This window comes from Chiloscyllium plagiosum, unplaced genomic scaffold, assembly GCF_037043375.1.
Source record: "Chiloscyllium plagiosum isolate Xiang-an unplaced genomic scaffold, Cpla_swu_hap1 HiC_scaffold_5, whole genome shotgun sequence".
NCBI lineage: Eukaryota > Metazoa > Chordata > Chondrichthyes > Orectolobiformes > Hemiscylliidae > Chiloscyllium > Chiloscyllium plagiosum.
Window position 1 is genome coordinate 29297270 of NW_028270143.1, and position 23117 is coordinate 29320386.

At 41.4% G+C, this 23117-nt stretch overlaps 2 protein-coding genes across 6 annotated transcripts in view; one reads left to right on the forward strand and one right to left on the reverse strand.

Moving 5' to 3' along the window:
- The first annotated feature begins 1316 nt into the window (after positions 1-1316).
- Positions 1317-14191, forward strand: malsu1 (mitochondrial assembly of ribosomal large subunit 1). Its single transcript, XM_043689718.2, has 4 exons — positions 1317-1545; positions 4552-4733; positions 12544-12625; positions 13584-14191. The coding sequence occupies exons 1-4, from the start codon at positions 1383-1385 to the stop codon at positions 13769-13771; spliced, it is 615 nt and encodes a 204-aa protein (XP_043545653.1). The 5' UTR covers positions 1317-1382; the 3' UTR covers positions 13772-14191.
- An 846-nt stretch (positions 14192-15037) lies between these two features.
- The window catches only part of igf2bp3 (insulin-like growth factor 2 mRNA binding protein 3), a 141436-nt gene continuing 133356 nt past the window's right edge, over positions 15038-23117 (reverse strand). For all 5 annotated transcript variants that reach the window (XM_087987051.1, XM_043689713.2, XM_043689712.2 and 2 more), the window contains one exon: positions 15038-17486. In XM_087987051.1, the coding sequence (XP_087843177.1) occupies positions 17391-17486 (96 nt within the window). In that variant the 3' untranslated portion in view covers positions 15038-17390. The remainder of the gene's footprint in view (positions 17487-23117) is intronic.

The following is a 23117-nucleotide window of genomic DNA, read 5'->3' on the forward strand; positions in this document are numbered from 1 at the left end:
GTCACCCACCCCTTTTCCCTCTAACTAATGCACCTTATTGACAATTTTAAGCATGGCCAATTCTTCACCTAACCTGCACATCTTTGGACTGTGGGAGGAAACCGGAGCACACAGAGGAAATCCACGCAGACACGGGGAGAATGTGCAAACTCCACACAGTCACCCGAAGTTGGACTCAAACCTGGGACTGTGGTGCTGTGAGAGTTGTATTTAACAGTGCTAACCATGCTGCCGCCTATGAGGGTGTGCGCATTGACATGAGTGTGGGGTATGTGTGCCTGAGAAACAGCATATGTATGAGTGTGTGAGTATGTAAGAGTGTGTGTATGTGTGCTCGTGTGTAAGAGTGTATAGTGTAGTGGGGTCACCTGTAGTGGGACATGAACCCAAGAGGCCATCTTCATTTGTACCGAACTTGGCTATCAGCCTCTGCTTGGCCACTCTGCGTTGTTGCGTATCCTGAAATCTGCCTTGGAGGATAGTCACCCGAAGATCTCAGGCCGAATACCCCTGACCACTGAAGTGTTCCCCGACTGGGAGAGAACATCCCTGTCTGGAGTTTGTTGTGTGATGTCCAGTCATCCATTGTTGTAGCATCTGCTTGGTTTCGCTAATGTACCATATGCATGGCAGGCACTTGTATGACTCGGCCAATGTTGCCCATCTGATACGCCGCAGGCAAGGGTGACCAGAGGCAAGTACATTGGTGAGGCCAAGCCGACAGCAAATCACACATGCACTGTCCTTACAAATGCAATTATGCAAATAGGCACTCCTTGTATTGAAGGACATTACATTTCCAACTAGGGAACTTCCCATGGATAAATCTACATGGCTAGTATATATTAAACTAATGGAAGAATGTGATACATTGACAAGATAATTTAAAATCAAAATGGTGTGATCTGATTTTCACATAAAACTTTTTAACATAATCACCAGTCTAGCATGGATGTAAGTCCAGATGAATGACAATGTGGTTAACTTTTAACTGCCTTCGTAAGGCACACAGAAAGTTCTGGCTTATCATCACCAACTTGATTTTTTTTATCGGAATGGACAATAAAATGCGAAACTCGCTAATAATTTCTGTAAGCAATAGTTCTTAAGACACCTGCATTAGGTGCGTCGTTCTTAAATTAACTCCAGTTATATGGTTTTACCACTTGCTCCACATTTCGCTCTTACAGGTCTCTCGCGATGGTGGCGGTTATTTTAAGCGTTCGCGATTCGCGCGGGAACTGTAGCTGCTGCCGCTGCTCGCCAGTCGGATTGAATTTCCGGCGTCCGGGTGTTTCCTGTCGGCTGTGTTACACTTCCTGCGGTGCCGATAGTGGAGAGTTTCTGTCGCTTTCAGGATCACCTTGCAGGTTGCATGGGCCATGAGGGGGATGCTCCTGACTCTGGCTGCACACGCTCGCGCTGTTACACGGAGCGGGCTGCGGGCAGCCCGAGATCTGGGACAGCGCGCGCCGCTTCACCCCGATCCCAGGGCTCGGCTGGCGCGAGACGCCCGGAGGAGCTGCAGCGCGGCCGCGGAGCCTGGTAAAACTGCGCAAGTTATCAAGCGTATCGTTATCGTGACGAGCCAGCACGGTTACAGGGAGCTCGTTAAGACAGCACGGAGGAGTGCAGAGACGGCTGTTAGCTGTTCGAGCACTGACTGATCAGTCTCAGGCGGCTTGAACGCGCTAAACTCAAGCCAGCAAGGAAACACACCCTTCGGTCCAACTCGTCAATGCTGACCGTACATCCTAAATTAATCTAGTCCCATTTCCCTCTAAGCCCCTTCCTACTCATGTACGCGTTCAGGTGCCTTTTAAATGTTGTGATTGTACCAGCCTCCACTTTCTCTGGCAGCAAAAAAAAATTGCTGGAAATCACAGCGGACAGGCCTCCATGGAGAAAGAGCAAGCTAACTTTTCGAGTCTAGATGACTCTTCAGAGCTCTGATGAAGAGTCATTTAGACTGGAAGCGTTCGCTTGCTGTCTCTCCACGGACGCTGCCTGACGAACTGTAATTTCCAGCATTTTTTTTTGTTTCAGTAGATTTCAGCATTTACAGTAATTTGTTGCTACAGTACTTCCTCTGTCAGCTCATTCCAAACATGCACCACCCTGTGCATGAAAAATGTCCCTTAGGTCCCATTTAAATTTTTGCTTTCAATCAACAAAACTGTTTAAATTCAGATTTAAGAGTCTGATGTGAAAGGTTGCAAAACCTGACCCTCCGATGCTACCTGACCTGCTGTGCTTTTCCAGCATCACTCTCTCAACTCTGATCTCCAGGAACTGCAGCCCTCACTTTCTCCTGTTTTAATACTTGCTGTAAAATTGTGAGTGTTCAATGTATCCAAGTTCCTTGTGTAAAGAAACCTCAAATGTAAGCTTGTTAATTACCTGTGATAGAAACAGTTAATTGGACATAGCATAAATAAATCATAGTTCAAAATGGTTTGATACTGCTATAACACACAGCGTCATATACAACTTAAGTTTGAATTATCGTTGAAATTGTTTTGTCCTTTCTGTATGTCACAACTTGTACACTTTTATGGAGTTAGCATGAGTGGTTTTGTTTTACTCTACATAAAAAAAGTTTACTTACAAAAGAATTGTTTGTAAAGTAACAGAAGAGGGAAATGAATAAAATACAAACCATTGACAAATGGTTTTGACTATGAAAATGCTTAAGCGTGGAACAGTCGGTTAAAGAGAATGACCAATATAAGCATGAGACAAAAAAGGAAGCACAATGAAAAAATGGACAGTAGCAACAGCAACAATTTGCATTTATATCTTAAATTCTGCAAAGCATCATTCAAGCTTAATCAGACAAACATTGATTTGGTGACCACAAAGAACACATTAGAAGAGGTGATTGAAAGTTGGATCAAAGGGTGTGAAGCATCATAAAGATGGAGAGGCTGAGACCGTGAATTCCAGAAGTCAAGATCCAAGTAGCCACCAGCTGTAAATGATAGGGGAAAGGTAGTGGGATGGATGAGTGACCATGACAGGAAGAAACGTCTTACAGTAATAGACTGGGAACAGGGGACTCCAGAACCAGGGCTCACAGTCTTAAATATGCTGAAGGCCATTTAGGACTTGGATGAGCAGAACTTTCTTCAATGCCAAAGTGGTAACCCTGTCGATGCCAAAATAGTGAATGTTTTCAAGGAGTTAGATATAGTTTTTAGTTTGAATAGGCTGGGTTTGTTTTCCCAGCAGTGGTGGGGTGGCGGGGGTGTGTGTGTGTGTTTTGATTGAGGCATATAAAATTAAGGGGCATGGGCGGGGTAGGTCATGCAAATCTTTTCCTCATGGCAAATGTGTCTACGATAGGACAGAAGTTTAAATTGAGCAGTAAGTGGTTTAGGGGACATCAAAGGAAACATTTTCTTTTCACTGAGGGTGGTAGAAATATGGAACACCGCCTGACAGGGTGGTGGAAGGAGGTATTCTCTCAGCATTTAAATGGCATCTGAATGTGTAATTAAGATGTCAGAGCACGGTAGACTGGACCAATTGCAGGTAAACGGGATTACTGTAGTTTGGTATTTGTTGGTCAGCATAAATGTGGTGGGCTAAAAGACTTGCTTCTGTGCTGTATGACTAAAGGGATCAAAGTGTATAGAGTTCGATGATAAGCAATTGTCAGTCAAACAGACAGAACAGACTTGAAGGGCCTTATGGCTGATTCATGCTCCTATTTTCTATGTTGAGTTCGAGGAGGATCATAAATCAAGGAATTTATAGACAGTAAGCCAATGAGGGCACAAAGGAATCTGAATACAAGGATGAGAAATTTGGGACTGAGAGACAACGAGGATAAATAGGACTTGCTGCAGATTAGAATGAAAGTAGTTTGCGCTTTAGATGTTAACAGAAACTGGAGCAGGGATGATGTTGAATTAATCACATCTGGTAACGATGAGCATATGAGAATTTTAAGCAATAAAGCCTGAGACAGAAAATGAACGAGAGATAGAAGTAGGCAGTCTGTCATTGCCAATACAGAGTTGGGGGTAGTTTGGCTTTGCTCCATCTTCGTGGTCAGCAGACTTGCTGATTTTGGCTGATATTTTATCCTGTAGAATAATACTTGTTCGATTCAGGTATCTTGTGCCATTTCAGTGCCATAGGGATTCAGCAGCACTGGCAGCATGGATACGTACCAGGAGGCATTCACCTTACAGATATGCATCAGAGCACCAACCAATGCCCCGTTTGGCTGGCTGCTTTGTGATGAGTTGAAACACAATTACAAGGGAAGAAACCTGAACCAAACATAATTTGGTTTTATCCTATAGTTCTAGGTCAGAATTGTGCCTCTTTTTGGTCTAGTCTGTTCAGGCAGTTGCTACGCTGATGCTTTGGATTGAATTAGCCCTTAAGTGCATGATGGTGTTGGCCTTAAAAGCAGCTTTCAATAGTAGTTCATCAATTTAATTACTGTAACTTGTGAAAGCAAAAGTGGACCAAGGAATTTCTACTTACTATTTCCAGGAAAGCGAACCTAAACATGTGCACTCTGCTTCCTTCCATTAGGCTTTATTCATCAGCCAGTTTTTAACATTGATGTTTTGGTGGCTTTGTTACGTCAGGAGAATGCGAAGGACCTATGTGTCATTAAACTGCCCAAGGAAATAAAGTACACCGATTATTTTGTTATTGTGAGTGGAACTTCTGCAAGACATTTGCAAGCCATGGCACAATATGCAATTAAAGTGGTAAGTGGTATTGTGAATTGTTACTATTTGGCTTATTAGAATCTACGTCTCATGCCCACAACATAAACTTATATTTTGATTTGGAAATGTCACTTTCTGTAAGATTCAGCTTATTGCAGTGGACCCAAAGGTAAACCTAATAACTAACTTCTTCATGAACAATAATTTAGATTTAGCTCTTCAAAACAATATTTTGCAGATGACATTTCACTTGTAGAAAATGTACCATTAAAATTAATCTTCTGTTGTATAACAAATTCTCTCTAATCAGAATTCTAGGATTAGAATAAATGTGAATGATCAAGACTGTCATGTGTATGTCTGAACAATAATATAAGTTTGATCTTTCAAACAAAGTTTTACCATTTGTGATTTTTATGGTAGATTAAATGTACTTTGGAGGTGGTGTTGTATATGGTTTGAGTTTTATCTTACTCATTTTATTAAGTTATGGAAACCAGGAAAAAACTCCCAGATTCTGTGTTGGTTGACTGCTTAGTAAATTTGTAAAAATATTAAAAATGGAAAGGATGATTTTTTTTTGGGAAAAAAACACTATATAATCAAGTTTGTCATAACAGCTTGGGGAAAAGGTTGTAGAGCTTCCAGTACTGTCTGTTCTGCTTTAACGGGATAGTTCCGTCTTGTGCAACCCAGTGTTATAAGAAAGGTGTGTAACAGCAGCACCATTTAAACTAATGTGGCTGGAATAGTGTTATAACCAATGCATGCTTTAAAAGTTCATTCTATAGAAACGGTGTCTTCAATTCATTAATTGTATTATAGCAAATTCGTATTAACGAAATGTGCATTATAACAGAACAACCTGTAGTCGAGTACAGAAGTGAAGACCAGTGTGTTTTGACAAATTAAATTGTGGTGCTGAGGAATATTTCATTTCAATAAACTTAATGGAAACTAAAATTGTTCTCAATAAACTTGATTGCAGTGATTAAATCCCATTTCCCCAAACTCAGTTTAAAGAACCAGCCCATTTGAAGAGAGAGTTCACTGGCAATGCTTCAGACAATATTGAATGTTCAAATTTCAAAAAAAGGAGTAGGGAGATTGTTTGTTTGTTTGTTTGTTTGTTTGTTTGTTTATTTTTGGCTGAATTGAGGAGACTTGCAAAGTTGCCATTTTTGAAGAAGTTTTTAAAATATGTTAATGCATTGGCTTTAGCTTTGCATTCTTGCTTCACCTCAACCACATTCTTGCTTCACCTCAACCACATTATTGCTTTGTAACAGGGGACTAAAATAGGTGGCTTCAGATTCCAAACAACTGAACAATGAATGAAATAAAAGAATCGTGGATCACACATCCCATAATAGGAACAGTTTTCTGTTGCTGGACTTCAGCAGGGGAATAATGAACCAAAGGAATGCCTGAAATATTTTGAGATCTTTCAAAAGTCACTGGAGTCAGAGAAAGTCCCGGATGATTGGAATATCGCTGTTGTAACCCCCTTGTTCAAGAAAGGATCAAGACAAAAGATGGAAAATTATAGATGGAAATGTGTTGCTGGAAAAGCGCAGCAGGTCAGGCAGCATCTAGGGAACAGGAGAATCGACGTTTCGGGCATTAGCCCTTCTTCAGGAAAGAAGGGCTAATGCCCGAAACGTCGATTCTCCTGTTCCCTAGATGCTGCCTGACCTGCTGTGCTTTTCCAGCAACACATTTCCATCTCTGATCTCCAGCATCTGCAGACCTCACTTTCTCCTCATGGCAAATTATAGGCCAATTAGCCTAACCTCGGTTGTTGGTAAAATTCTAGAATCCATCATTAAGGATGAGGTTTCTAAATTCTTGGAAGAGCAGTCGGATTAGAACAAGTCAACATGAATTTAGTAAGGGGAGGTCGTGCCTGACAAACCTGTTGGAATTCTTTGAAGAGGTGACAAGTAGGTTAGACCAGGGAAACCAGTGGATATGGTCTATCTAGACTTCCAAAAGGCCTTTGATAAGGTGCCACATGGGAGGCTGCTGAGCAAGGTGAGGGCCCATGGGGTTCGAGGTGAGCTACTGGTATGGATTGAGGATTGGCTGTCTGAAAGAAGGCAGAGAGTTGGGATAAAAGGTTCTTTTTCAGAATGGCAGCCGGTGACAAGTGGTGTCCCGCAGGGTTCAGTGTTGGGGCCGCAGCTGTTCACGTTATATATTAATAATCTGGATGAAGGGACTGGGGGCATTCTAGCAAAGTTTGCCGATGATACGAAGTTAGGTGGACAGGCAGGTAGTAGTGAGGAAGTGGGGAGGCTGCAGAAGGATCTAGTCAGTTTGGGAGAGTGGTCCAGGAAATGGCTGATGGAATTCAATTAGATTAGATTACATTACATTACATTACAGAGTGGAAACAGGCCCTTCGGCCCAACAAGTCCACACCGACCCGCCGAAGCGTAACCCACCCATGCCCCTACATTTACCCCTTTCCTAACACTACGGGCAATTTAGCATAGCCAATTCACCTGACCTGCACATCTTTGGACTGTGGGAGGAAACCGGAGCACCCGGAGGAAACCCACGTAGACACGGGGAGAACGTGCAAACTCCACACAGTCAATCGCCTGAGGCGGGAATTGAACCCGGGTCTCTGTGAGGCAGCAGTGCTAACCACTGTGCCACCGTGCCGCCCAATGTGAGCAAATGCGAGGTCTTGCACTTTGGAAAAAAGAATACAAGCATGGACTACTTTCCAAACAGTGAGAAAGTTCATAAAGCCAAAGTATAAAGGGATCTGGGAGTGCTAGTCGAGGATTCTCTAAAGGTAAACATGCAGGTTGAGTCCGTGATTAAGAAAGCGAATGCAATGTTGTCATTTATCTCAAGAGACTTGGAATATAAAAGCACTGTTGTGCTACTGAGACTTTATAAAGCACTGGTTAGGCCCCATTTGGAGTACTGTGTCCAGTTTTGGTCCCCACACCTCAGGAAGGACATATTGGCACTTGAGCCCAGTGTCCAGCGGAGATTCACACGGATGATCCCTGGAATGGTAGGTCTAACATACGAGGAACGGCTGAGGATCCTGGGATTGTATTAATTGGAGTTTAGAAGATTAAAGGGAGATCTATTAGAAACTTACAAGATAATACATGGCTTGGAAAGGGTGGACGCTAGGAAATTGTTTCCGTTAGGCGAGGAGACTAGGACCCGTGGACGCAGCCTTAGAATTAGAAGGGGTAAATTCAGAACACAAATGCGGAGACATTTCTTCAGCCAGAGAGTGGTGTGCCTGTGGAATTCATTGCCGCAGAGTGCAGTGGAGGCCGGGACGCTAAATGTCTTCAAGGCAGAGATTGATAAATTCTTGATGTCACAAGGAATTAAGGGCTACGGGGAGAAAGCGGGTAAGTGGAGTTGAAATGCCCATCAGCCCTGATGGAATGGCGGAGTAGACTCGATGGGCTGAATGGCCTTACTTCCACTCCTGTCTTATTTTTCAACAAAGCTATGACAATTTCTCATTAAATTCCAACAGCTTGTATTTTCTAGGAATAACTTGTGAAATACTTGCACCTAAATTTATAAAATGTAGATGGGTATATCCATTCAATATTTTATTATTATGCGAACATTGAAACAAGAACCTCAACAGGCTTTAGAATATGAAGCCAAAGTCAGGAGGCTGTATCTGAGTGAGACCTAGGCTGGTGAATAACAAATTATGTGCACTTAAGAAATTATCCCAAGATGGGTAAATAGTGGTCTTCTCTATTGAAACTATGAAGGTGCATTAAGTATTCATTACATTTATTGGTAGTAAGTTTTAAGGTGAAGGGAAGTTTAATGTAAATAAACCAAAGCGAAATAAAGTTAACAAATGAAAAGCAATGCAGGGCAGCTTGGTTGCATGTAACGTGCATAATCATGTACTAGCTTTGGAAATTGTGGATGTTATTGGACCATGTGCAGGAGTGTCATTGCTGCCAAAATTTGGAGTTCCAGGTATCAGAACTAGAGCAGTGACCGCAGTCATTTTAGCACATCCATGAGGCCAAGAGCAATGTGGGTAGCATGGTCAGAGTTAGTTACTCTGCAGGCTCAGCATATAGGAAGAAAGGGATGGGTGATTGTTAGGCAGTCCACAAGAATCAGGTTGGTAGTGCAGGAGTCTCCTCAAGGATCTACTCACTATTAACTTGTAAAGTTTGACCTTCAAGAGATACGGTGATGGTGCAGGGAAGTTGATGATTAGTCCGGAAAACAAGTAGGTCAGTCAGTTATTTCATATATACCTAAAGATTAGGCTTTGAAAAAGCAATTCAGATCTACTTTCCCGATGTCCATTTCTTGTTGAGAGTTCACTTGATGCATTGTCAGCAAGAAATAAGCGACGATGGTGCAAGGCAAAAAGGGAAGGCAATGGGACAAGTAAAGAAACAAAGTATGGGTCTAACAGAAATGTAAATGAATGAGCAGAATCATGACTAACGGCTGACTTCAGGGGAAAAATGTGGTGGTTGGAAGAGGTGGTTATCTGTTGAGGAGTGTCTGGGAGGTTGTAAAGTACATAAGAAAACAGTGCTGTTCTTCAAGCTTACATGAACTTCGTGGAACAGTGGAAATTAAAGAGAATTCAACTTAGGTTTTTTTTTATTTGCTTAGACTGGGCATCATTGGTTATACCAGCATTTACTATACAACCCTAGCTGCCCTGGAGAAGGTGGTAGTGAGCTGCCACCTTGAACCACTGAGTCTGTGTGTTATAGGTAGACCAAACACTGCTGTTAAGCAATGAATTCCAGGACTTTGACCCAGCAACAGTGAAAGAACAATAATATATTTCAAAGTCAGGATGGTGAGTGGCTTGGAGAGGAACTAGTAAGTAATGGTGTTACCATTTATCAGCTGCCCCTGTCCTTCTAGATGGAATTGGTTGTGGGATAGAAGGTGCTCTATAAAGGAGCCATTGTGAAATTCGTTAGTGCATCTTGTAGATGGAACATGCTATTGCTACTGAGCATCAGTGGTGGAATGACAATGTTTGTAGTTGTGGTACCAATCAAGCAGGCTACTTTGTCCTAGATGGCGCCAAGGTTCCTGAGTGTTGTGGGAGCTGCAGTCATCCAGGGAATATTCCATCACACTTTTGACTTGTGCCGCATAGACAGGAGAACAGGCTCTGAGAGAGGCAGAAGGTGAATGACTACAGTATTTCTAGCCCCTGACCAGTGTTTGTTGCCACTGTCCATTTCAGTTTCTGGTCCGAGGTAACTCCCAGAATGTTGGTAGTGGGAATTCAGTGATGGAAATCCCCATTGAGTTCAAAGGGCAATGGTTAAATTCTCTTATTGGTGATGATTATTGTCTGCATATGTGGCCTGAACGTTACTTGGTATTTGTCAAGCTTGGGCTGGCAAATACTAAGTATTATCCAGGTCTTGCTGCATTTGGACATGGATTAATTCACTGAGGAGTCATGAATGCTGCTGAACATTGTATAATCATTGGTCAACTTCCCACCTCTGACCTTATGATGGAGGGAAGGTCATGGATGAAATAGCTGTTGTTGGTTGGGCCAAGGACACTACCATGCGGAACCCCTAGAAGAGAGAAACTTTGAGCTGAGCTGACTGCCCTCCAACCACAACCATCTTCTTACATGCCAGCTATGATTTAAACCAGAGAGGTTCCCCTCTGATTCCTATTGACTAGTTTTCCTAGGGTTTCTTGATGCCACATTCAGTCAATGTGGCCTTGATGTCAAGGGCTGTCACTCTCCCTTCACCTCTGGAATTCTGCCCTTTTGTCCATGTTTGAACCAAAGCAGTGTAATGAGGTCAAGAGCAGAGTGGTCCAGCAGACTACACCTCAAACTGAGCATCAGGGTGAAAGTAGGTTATTACGAAGTAGGGGCTGCTTAAAAGCACTGTTGGCACCTTCCATCACTATACTGATGATCAAGAGTAAATGGATGAGGTGGTGGTAGTTTGTTAGATTGGATTTGTCCTACTTGTATAGGACATACTTGATTTAATTTTCTACATTGGTGGGTAGGTGCTGGACTGAAACACCTTGGCTAAGGTTGCGGCAAGTTTTAGAATACAAGTCTTCAGTACTATTGGAAGAATGTTATCAGGTCCCAGAGCCTTTCAAATATTCAGTGCCTTCAACCTATTCTTTATTTTGTTGAATCAAATTGGCTGACGACTGCCATTTGTAATGCTGGGGACGTCTGGAGGAGGCAGAGATGGATCATCCATTAGACACTTCCGGCTGAATATTTTTGTGAATGCTTCAGCCTTATCTTTTGCACCAAGATGCTCGGGTTATTGTGAATGTGAATATTTGTGGAACCTTTTCCTCCAGTGAGGTGTTTAACTCATCCATCACTATTCACAACTTGATTGAGTAGGACTTTTGATCTGATTGTGGAATTGCTTAGATCCATCACATGATGTTTGATGTGCAAGCAGTCCTGTTTTATAGTCTCACTAACTTGACATCTCACTTTTATGTATGCTTTGCGCCATTGGTATGCCCTTTGAGAACTAGAGTTAATTCCTGACTTGATGCCAATAGTCGAGTGGAGGGGGTACACCAGGTCATGAGGTTGCACATTTTGTCTGGAAAGAGATTCTGCTGTTACTGATAGCCCATACTACCTTATTAATGCCCAGTCCTGAGTTGCTATATCTGTTCGAAGTCTGTTCCATTTAACACAATGACAGTGTCACAGAACAAGATGGTATTCTCAACGTGAAGGTGGGACTTCATCTCCACAAGGACTCTCCCATTATCACTACTGTCATGGTCATATGCAACGTCAGCAGGTAGATTTGTGAGGATGAAGTCAGGTCGGTTTTTCCCTCAACACTTGCTGCAAACAAAAGTCAATTTAAATGCCCCTTTTACAATCTGACCAAGACTGTGGTGCTACTGCAGCACAGTGGTTAGCACTGCTGCCTCACAGCGCCAGAGACCCGGGTTCTATTCCCGACTCAGGCGACTGACTGTGTGGAGTTTGCACATTCTCCCCGTGTCTGCGTGGGTTTCCTCCGGGTGCTCCGGTTTCCTCCCACAGTCACAAAGATGTGCAGGTCAGGTGAATTGGCTATGCTAAATTGCCCGTAGTGTTAGGTAAAGGGGTAAATGTAGGGGAATGGGTGGGTTGCGCTTTGGCGGGTCGGTGTGGACTTGTTGGGGCGAAGGGCCTGTTTCCACACTCTAAGTAATCTAATCTAATCTACTGCAGGGCTCAGAGGGCTATTTTGCCATTGTCATTTTCTAGATCAATAGCAGGCAGTCTGTCTGGTTTCATTTCTTTGTAGTGATTGTGAAAACTGAGTGCTTTGCTAGGTGATTTCATAGGGCAGTGGAAGTCAACCACAGGGCTATTGGTCTGGAGTCACATTAGGCCAGAGCAGGTGAGAATGGCAGATTTCCTTCCCGAGAAGGCCATTAGGAAACCAGATGGGGTTTTCCCAACAATTGACAATGGTTTCCAGCAGACTCTAATTAGATATTTACTAATTAGTTTGGTAGGAATTTGAACTTGGGTCCCCAGAAAATTACCTGAGATTTTTGGATTAGGTCAAGCAATAGGACCACAAAGCCATTAATTCCAATGATAGGAGACAAAGGGTGCAAACACAAAAAAAAACCTAAAATGCAAAAAATATTTCAACACATTCACACACCCTGATTGATTTGAAGTGCAGTCAACTTAGGTAAGCATAATTGTTTCCACATGTAAGAGTTTGCCCCAAGCGGCTCTTGAGATTATATTTAATTTTGCTAAATTTGTATCACCCTGGCTATGCTAAAGTCTGTGAAACTACTGAACTGTAAATGTTTTATCCTGCAGTATAAACAGTTAAAGAAACAGCAGAATGCTCATGCCCACATTGAAGGGAAAGTTACAGATGATTGGAAGTGCATTGATTTTGGTGAGTTCCATAAAAATCTGTAAACATTTTAACTAAATGAGCACATACGGTGGAAATTGGCAGCCTGATTTTAAAAAAAAAAATCAAAATACATGTCACACCAATGAAGACAGAGTTAATGTTTCAGTTCATTAGTTCTGTGAAAGTTGATCCAACATTCTCTTAGCTGGGGGTGAACTAGGAAGATACATGACAATATATGGCTTCTGGAAACCACTGTTGCACATGAACCTCATGGTCCATGCAGCAGCAAGAAAAAACACATGGAATGTTAATTTGGTCAAAGATACTTTTGTTTTTCTTTGCACAGATCTGAATACTTCCAGCATTTGTTTTTTTAAATCAATACAGTGTACTTAATTTGGATGCTGATATGCGACAGGGCAGAATTGTAGAATAATGCTTGTGTGTGGACAAGAGGCAGTACTTTTTTTACCTTCCTGTAAGGAATCAAAAATGATCCATGACTGCCACAGGCTCAAAGCATCTTCTCGGCTGAGCATAATTGGTACCTGGAAATAATTCTAATAATTGTGCTGAAGGGATTCAGTATGGTCAATTGCAGTTTATAAAGCAGATGAGTTACATGTTTGGCTTCATTCCAAATTACATGCATAAAATATGTGCGGTCAATACCATCTGATACTTAGTCTGACCAGGAAGCTTTCAAAATTAATCCCATGTGTCTACTTGTTCTTCCCAGGTAGTCCAATTGGATTGTCCAACTTTGGACAAAGTTTTAATGCATATAAAATAGCCTAATGATACTAACTTTGGTTTTAGACTTGAAATTCAACCAGAAGACAATATTTATAAAATTCTGGGAAATGTGATTGGATCAAAATTCTTTTTTAACCATCGCGGCTGAAGAATACCATTGATAAAATACAAGCACGATTTTAAGTGGGCATTTGCTTTTTGGTGTTGCTGTAAAATGTTTTGTTTCTTCCCTCCCAAGGTAACATAGTAGTACATTTCATGTTACCCGAAACCAGGGACGTTTATGAACTGGAGAAGCTATGGACTTTGCGTTCCTATGATGATCAATTTAATATGATACCTCCAGAAACTCTACCAAGAGATTTTATATATGGACCAACTGACAACCCAGATGAAGACAGCAGCGATTTCAGAAGATTGTCTTGAAGGGATTCACAGCATTGAACCAGTATTTGTGTGAATTCAAACTCATCCACAGTAATGAATGAGTAATGGAAATTAGTTGGAGGCAACAGGATTGGTCTAACTGGTGTAAGGTAGAGAAAGTAGGTCTATTGAAATGAAGTCCAGCTTGTAAGAACTACACACAAGCTGTTGACATTTGGATCATGCATTGATTTATAAAAAGTTGAACTGACTACATTTTGCAAACTAAATCAATGTAGCAGCATTTTAGTTGGATATGCTTTACAAAATTTTCTGGTGTTGAATGTATTTATTGTATACCAGAAACTGTAATGCATAAGCCACATATTTGAACCTTTGAAGTTAGACAGCAATTTATATAACACTGAATTATATCAAAATGAGCTGAAGCTTCTGTTACAAATAAAAGGCTAAAATGTTTTTTGTCCTTTTAACATGAAATTTGACATGTACAATAGTTAGTAAAGGGGATAGCATGTCAGACACTTACCTAACATTGCAAAAAAATTGCATTTGACATGGGCAGTGATAGTATTGGAAAAGAAACATAGGCAGATTTAAAAAAACATGCATCGCCACAACTCTAGCACAGTAAGATTTTTGGGTGCTGCAGATAAATTATGAATACCAGTTCACTGTGATCTAAAAGTTACTGGGTACCATCTGAATAACAGCTGTAAGGTATGGAAGGTTAGTGCTGGATGACATGCAGTGGACCTGCTCTGAGTAACTAGAGGGAACATATTGGAGTACCCTCTACTGTGTAAAAATCAAACAGAATTAATTTATTGAACCATTGAAACATTAGTTGACATTGCTGTTTCTTAAAAGCGTGCAGTCAGTTCTCCCTTAATTGGAATGAATTTTAAAATTTTACAATTTCACAATTTCAAAAATGGTGCATAAAATTTCTAAATAGAATTTCACATTGTTAAAAAAAAACAGAAAAACTGATTTTTTTGCATGTATGTGTTTTTGCAAGACACAAAATGGTCTTGGAAGTGACACTTCAAAGAAAGCAGAGGGAAGTTCATTTAAAACCGGCTAGTCTTAGAAACAAAAGGTTTTCAGAATTTTGATGATTGATTTTTCATATGGAATGAAGTGAGAATTGAATGTATATTCATTACCAAGGCATTATACAAGAAACTTTGTGCAATGTGTTTATACACACAAGTGCAAGCCACAGGAATGAAATCATCCTGTTATACTTCAACTTGCAACATGTACGATTTTGCTTAATACCTTGAAACATACATAATCACATAGGAGCTAAATTATTTTATTTCAAACAGAGGCATTTGACAAATGGGGCTGCATTAGGGGCACAGTATTTAGATGAAAAAAATGAGAAGTGAGCAAAGTTATTTTTGCTGGTTTCACTTCTTTTACAGAACTACCTTCTACTAAATGCCAGTATTTCCAAATTACCAATCTTGTTATATAGATCAGAAAATTAATGATACAGCAGCAGATCAGGAAGTGAAAATGCAGCAATTAAACCAAAAACCATGGTAAATCAATCAATCAATGTTACTTGCAACAAAAAGTGGGCTCTGACCTTTCAGCCTCACGTCAATTCATTTAAGCTATTAAATGACCTCCTGTAATTCTGTTATTTTAATCAATGTAAGAAAACATTTCTATCACTATATGGAGAAGTCACTCTGCCAAAAGAATGAGAATTAATCCATTTTGCTAAAGCTACAACATAAGCTTTGAGAAGTTTTGATTAGTAATGAATATATGTAGGCAAAAACACACCAGACCATTTTTAATTGTCTAATCTGTACAAAAAATGATCTTTGGGAAAATATCAACCTATCCTATGCAGAAATGCCTCTAATTCAAATGTATCTAAGAGGTAGATCAAAAATTGATGAAATAAATGGTTTTGCCAAGTTGTGCCCCTCTATTTCAGTGCAGCATGATGATAACGATCATCTCATGCACAAAGAAAAATCACAAAAAGGTTCAGAGGTAATAGCATGGCTCTGCTCAGACCACACACAGCAGTGTTTATGCACTAAATGTGCACTGCCTTCATTTAAAGCACTGAGGTAGCTGGAAATTGGGTGCACTCAGGAAGTTGACTGGAGCATTTCAACTTTACCACAAATTAGTTGCTTTAGCTTATTCTAGTCAGACTACATTTGGTGGGAGTGGGAGAAGGATCAAACTATTTTGTGGCTGTCAATTTGGCCATTAATGCATTTATTGCTGTACTGGTTATCTGTAGATGTGCATAAACGGATTAAGCTCAGAGGAAAGAGAGTGTTGAAGCTAACAGCCTCCCCCCATGGCTTTGTGTAGCCCACTACAGTAGCTGCATATGTAAACTCTCTTAGCTTCAACAACTTTAGAATGAGCAAGCAGCATTGACTTTTCTCCCACAATTATATGATCAAATGTGTAGTTCAATAAATTCAGAGTCCACTCTAGCAAAGACTGCCAGTGTACCTGGACAGATCTAATAGCTCTACCAGTAACGGAAGATGAAGCTTGCTCTGATCAAAATGGCCAGATCCAAATAGACTGTTATTATGCATCAAGATGCAGTGATGGTCAAAGGCACCAAGGGTCCATGCATTTAAAATACCCAGTTATACTAAAAGCTACTCCATTTTGCAGTCTCTTTCCCCAACCCCAGCCTCTTGCCATCACTTCCTTGTTTTGTTCCCAAAAGTACCATCAATCAAAAATAGGAAATAAACACTTTCATCATATCTTAAAAAGAAAAAAAATGGCATTGCTGCTATTAGTATATATTGGCATCATTCGGCGTCTCAAACATTCACAGAATTTTGATCAAATGATGGTGTTGTGGACCTCAGGAAAACTGAGGCAAGCATCATTTATTGAATACTCCCATCAGCCAGCAGCTAGAAGCAACACATTTACATCGATACTTTTCTCTGTACTGCTCCTGGCTTTTAGCTGATCAAATTTTACTTTTTTTTTTAAAAAAATAAAATGCTTGACTATTACTTTTATAAAGTATACAAAATAAGCAGAAAAAAGGAACAATTGAGGTACTAAATGCCTGAGGTAGTTTAGTAAAATGCATAATCAATTCATGCCCTGGCCAACACCATTCAACACTTCCCTTAGGTTCTAATGGCAGTGTTCTAGTAATCTTTGTAAAACAACCCAATTTAAAAAAGCCATTTTGCATGTTGGGACAGATGCCTCAATCTTGCCAACTCCCCTAGCCCCTCCCCAAAAAAAACTTAAGGGTTTTATAATGATTCGAACTATAAGAGCAATGCCTTTTTGTAACCAGTGAAAAATCAGAAGAGAAAGCTTCATTAAACCCAACAGGTCTAAGAATTTTGGGAAAGCTAACAAGGCAATATATAGAGTTTTGAATTCGAACAAAAGAAGGGAAGTGAAAGGGCCTTATTTAAAGCTGGGTTTCACAAGGTTTCTTTTTGAATGCCTGAAGAATACATTCACACAAAGACAGAGTTCATAGGTTGCCTAGTCCTCAATAAAAGGTGACTGGGAAGATGGAACATTTGCTTCTTTATCAGTGACAGGTTTAACTGCCCATGATTACACAGTCTCTCTCTCTTTGGTCTGGCATCTGTCTCTGTGGTAATTGCAGATCCTGAACCTTTTACTTTCTTCGTGGTTGGGGCTGTCCACTCTGCACTGATTTCTGTTGTTGTCTTCTTACTTGGGACAAAATTTCTTGAATTTTTCGTTGAGCAAGCTACATTTCAAAAAAAGAGAGGTCAGTTAATTTTAAGAAACTTTCACAAATCTTATTTACATTGCATTCAAGCCTCATTTAATCAAAGTGGAACATGCAAGTGTTGAAATCTCACTTCACAAGGTATTAGTAAAAATGAAAGACAGACAAATGGCTAAAAGATCTGTAAACTGGGTACAAATATAGAAATATTGTAAATATAAAAAAGGCCTCTAGCACCTTCTCTACATAACCAATAATTTCACTTTTTGGAACATAAATAAAATAGATTAATCCTCAAGTCATAGGGCACGGTGGCTCAGACGGTTAGCATTGCTGCCTCAGTGCTTGGGATCAAGGTTAGATTCCAGCCTTGGGTGACTGTCTGCGTGGAGTTTGCACATTGTCCCTGGGTCTGCGTGGGTTTCCTCCAGGTGCTCCGGTTTCCTCCCACAGTCCAAAGATGTGCAGGTTAGGTGAATTGGCCATGCTAAATTGCCCAGTGTTGGGTGCATTAATCAGGGTAAATATAGGGTAGGGGAATGGGTCTGGGTGAGTTACTCTTCGGAGGGTCAGTGTGGATTTGTTGGGCCAAGTGGCCTATTTCCATACTATAGGGAATCTAATCTATATATCAAACCAAAAAGGTTACAAATCAAAAACTTCCTGCAAAGTAGGGTAATTTGGCCAAACCTATCTGCGCGGAGCTATCCAGTTAGTGATAACCTCCACCTCTTTCTTCCACAGCCACACAATTTTCTTCACTTCATTTTTTGGTAATAATTTTTATTGAGAAAAAGGATTAAGTTTTTTTTACAAAATCTCTACAAAATAGTGTGATAATAGTGACAATAACAGGAAACAAACTACTACTCCACAAAATCGCTGAAATGAGAGAGAAAAACCTTACAAACAACTACAATTCAATAAATAACTAAAGAAAAACAAACAAACAAAATAAAATTAAACCAAGTTATACCAAGGTAACTTAAATTATATTCAATTAAGTTACCACACAGTGCAATCCCACCGAAGCTCCCCACCATTGGGAGCATTAGTAATAGCGAGTGCTAACCAAGAGAGTGCACTCTCCATAACCAGCACGGTGGCACAGTGGTTAGAGCTGCTGCCTTACAGTGCCAGAGACCCGGGTTCAATTCCCGATTCAGGCCACTGACTGTGTGGAGTTTGCACATTCTCCTCGTACCCGCGTGGGTTTCCTCCGGGTGCTCCGGTTTCCTCCCACAGTCCAAAGATGTGCAGGTCAGGTGAATTGGCCATGCTAAATTGCCCGTAGTGTTAGGTAAAAGAGGTAAATGTAGGGGAATGGGTGGATTGCGCTTCCGCGGGTTGGTGTGGACTTGTTGGGCCGAAGGGCCTGTTTCCACACTAAGTAATCTAATCTAAAAAAGTAATCTAATCATAACCGACTTATTGGGACTAATCATCAATGTAGTCTTTGTATGAAGTCCCTAACCTGAAAGTAACAAAAGAGGTCTTTCTCAGGTAGCTCAAATTTCTGACTCAGCTGCTTGAAAGACATCATCATGACCTCCCATCAAATAAATCACCTAAACAGGAGGTTCCGCTAGACTCCCAGCATTTAAAGCCAGAGTCCACTGATCCGAGCCAGAATCCCAACATTCCCACTATGGATGTGAAAGGCGAAGGTTTTGGTAAGTTGCCATCACCTTGCTGCATCATTCTCCATGCTTTATCTGCGTTAAGGACAGTGGAGTTTCTGCAATGGTCCATAACAGTCCTCATCTTTTCATAAACAATTGATGAGGAGGGATTTTGCCTGGGAGGCCTCAATGTCCAACCAGATCGATCGCAGGTCCTGGCAGGCCCAGTCAGTCACATAGGATAGTAGAGAACTCAAGTGATATTTCTTAAAGTCCGGGAAATCCAAACCTCCCTTCCCCTGCAGGAGCTGCAATTCATCCAGCTTAATAAGCGGCTGCCTGTGGCACCAGATAAAAAACCCGAGCCAAGTATAAAGCTTTTGTAGTGCTTGTCTAGGCAGCATCAAAAGGAGCATTCACATGGGATATAATAAGCAAGGAAGAAAATTCATTTTAACCAGAGCTTTTCTTCCCAACCAAGATATCGGAAGAGCCTCCGAACGCCGAAGGTCCTGCCTTATCTTCTCTAGGCACTGCACAAATTAGCTTTTATATAATTGATTGAAGACCAGGATGATAAAAATGCCTAAATACAGGAAACCTCCCTGTGACCACCGGAAAGGGAAACGGATTCCATCCCAAAAGTTGGATATACTAGTAAGGTCCCCCCACAGGCATGGCCTCCATCTTCATGAAATTAGTTTTTTTTTAAGATTAGATTCCCTACAGTGTGGAAACAGGCCCTTTGGCCCAACAAGTCCACACCGACCCTCCGAAAAGCAACCCACCACCCCCCACCTCTGACTATTGATCCAAGAGTATGGGCAATTTAGCATGGGCAATTCACCTGACCTGCACATCTTTGGACTGTGGGAGGAAGCCGGAGCACCCGGAGGAAACCCACGCAGACACAGGGAGAATCCCTGTGCAAACTCTGTACAGACAGTTTTATATCCTGAAACAAGCCAAATAGATTAATCACTTGTATTAAACGGGGCACAGATGTCATTGAATCAGGTAAGAAAGGAAGAAAGTCATCTGCATAGAGGGTAATTTTATACCTGCCTGACCCTAGCTCCAGGGCAATTATGTTGGGATCCCTTCGGATGCCCTCCGCTGCGGCTCAATCAGCAATGTAAATAATAGTGGAGAGAGAGGGCACCCTTGTTGGCAGCCTCTGCTGACACTAAAACTACGTGACCGCATACCATTAGTGAGAACTGCTGCTTTCGGGTCACTATATAACACCACCACCCACTTGGCAAAAACCCCTCCAAGACTAAACCATTCCAGGACATAAAGGTATAGCCACTCCACCTGGTCAAGTGTCTGCATTCATGGAGACTACCAAACCTGGAATGTATCTTTGCTGGCATACTTGGACGATATTTAGTACTCTTCTAATATTGTTGGTAGACCTATGACCCTTGATAAAACCTGTCTGATCCTCCTTAACACCAGCATTTTGAAATTTGATTTTGAAATCCACATTCGGTAATGATACAGGCCTGTACGAATTGCAATCCTCTGGAGCTTTTCCTTTCTTAAGAACAAGAGAAATATTTGCTTCTCTCAAAGAAGATGGGAGGCAGTCCTGACGATATGAGTAATTGTACATATCCAGGAGTGGCCCGCCATCTTATCTATAAACTCCTTGAAATCTGCCTGGATCAAGAGCTTTACCACTCTGGTGCAGCCTCACCACTTCCTGTATTTCCTGAATTGTCAGGGGGGCATTCAAAGGACCCTGCTTTGAAGTTACACCCAGAAGGTCCAGGGTCTTTAAAAAGGATTCCATCTTCATCAATCTGTCCTCACAGCCTTCCAACCAGTACAGCTCAAAGTAAAACTTCCCAAACGCTGCATTAATTTTTTTGGCTTTGCAATTAAGAGTACCAGCACACACTCTAATGGATGTGATAGACTGGGGGACATTCTTCTTTCTGGCCAGGTACACTAGATATCTACCCAGTTTATCACCGTACTCAAATAATCTCTTTTGTCTGGGTGAGCGCAGCATTCGAAGTAGCCCCAAGGGCTGTAATCTGCTGCAATTTGGTTACAGACAGTCAGTCAAAGTATGCTGTCTCAGCTGCCTTCAGGCGAGCCTCAAGCAAACGTTGCTCTTCTCCCCTCTGCCACTTCCGGGTCACAAAGTAAGGAACAATAAAACTCAGTGCATAAGCCTTGGCAGTCTCCCAAAGCAGCAATGGATTACTGGCCGTATCCAAATTAATATCCCAAAAGATTTTGAATTCCCGTGAAAAGTACTCTATAAACTTGCTATCTTTCAGGAGGAAAGAGTCCATGCATCATTGCCGGGAGCCTGTCCCATTACCACCAGCCTTGACCTCCATGTACACTGCTGCATGGTCAGAAACAGCTATGTTCTCTATTCTGCAAGGCAGCACCGAATTCAAAAAGGTCAATGGGACAAAAAAACATGTCAATTCTAGTATAGCGCTTATGTGGATTAGGGAAACAAAAGGTGTCCACCAATCCCAGCTCTCTGTTCAGGTCCAAATGCTGGATTGTGGGGACATACCTGCAATACCCCTCTGCATCCTGTCCACTTTGGGGTCAATAAGATGATTAAAGTCTCCCCCTAAAATTGTATGACACGCCCAAAGGGTCATCAACCTGGAAAATGCATCCGTTAAAAATTTATGGGGTTGCACTCGGGGGCAGTATACATTCAAAATCCCATATTCCTCTCCATGTATTAAAGCTTTAAGAATTATATAAATCACCCACACTCGTCCTTGATTTGGCCAAACGTTTAAAGGGGGGGGTTCTTCTAGAGGAGAATAGCAACTCCTCAACCTCTCGAATTAAAGGGTGAGAAAAACACCTGGCTGAACCCTCCCTAATGGAACTTCAAATGCTCCTTAACTGTTAAATGTGTTTCTTGCAGCAAGGCTACATCAACCCTCTCTTTTCTAAGGCTTGACAGTATCTTTTTTCTCTTAATTGGTTAATGACTCTGTGCGTCATTTAAATGAATGGCTAGCCACAACCGTCCGAAACAGTGACCCCCCCCCCCCCCGGGAGAAAGAACCCCACACAATGCGCTGAGTGAAAACCATAAACAGTTCATCTAAAACTTACAAAACTACCAAAATCAAAAACTTCTAACAGCTACTTCTACAACATACCAACATATAACACAAATGAAAGGAGACTTTCCCCCTTGTCCACAGGGAGCACTCATACCTATCATTTACCCCCCCCATGACTCCTTCTCACTGAAGCCAAGCCCCCACTCCAGACAAGAAAGAAAAATAATACAAAATCTTATAACAAGAAAGTTAAAAGTGGACACTCCACCCACCCCCTCCATTACTGTAATCCTAGGCACTCCTGGTAGAACAAAAATACATAACCACACCTCGCTTCCTCCAACCACCAGCCCCCCACCCCACACCAGAAAAGAATAAAAGGAAATAATTAGAAAATAAACAGGGAAACTAAGGATGATGGGAAGGGAGAGGAGAAAGGGAAGAAATAAGGAAACAATTATGATCCTGACATTTAAAACTAAACAAAACCATCCCCCGACAACCAGGTAAATCAGGCAAATTACAGAGAAAAAAAAACAAAATAAACATAATTGTCTATATTATTCACGCCAGTCGGTCTATTTTAAAGCATCCAAGAAGTTCTTTGCCTTTTCCAATGAGTCAAAATTGAACACTGACCCTCTGTGTCTAAAACGTAATATTGCTGGATATCTAACAGAATACTGGATATTCAACTCCCTCAGCTGCCTTTTTACCTCGTCGAAGGCCTTCCACTTACGAATCACGATTGGAGAGAAAAGTCTTGGAAAAGGATAATTCATGATCCTTTATCTACCATAGCCTGGGGATCCTTCCCCAGTGCTCTAGAGGCTTCCAGCATTATTTGTTTATCTCTATAAAACTGCATTCTCACTAGGACCAGGTGGGGATGCTGGTCCGATCTGGGCCTGCGCACTGCAACTTGGTGGGCCTGCTTGACTCATATCCGCCCTACCTTGCCTACTTCC

Bases quoted from the DNA above. Each gene is read 5' to 3' on its own strand.
- malsu1 (XM_043689718.2), top strand. From the start codon at position 1,383: ATGAGGGGGATGCTCCTGACTCTGGCTGCACACGCTCGCGCTGTTACA. The intron at 4,734-12,543 runs GTAAGTGGTATT...TTTATCCTGCAG, and splicing joins CACAATATGCAATTAAAGTG to TATAAACAGTTAAAGAAACA. The intron at 12,626-13,583 runs GTGAGTTCCATA...TTCCCTCCCAAG, and splicing joins TTGGAAGTGCATTGATTTTG to GTAACATAGTAGTACATTTC.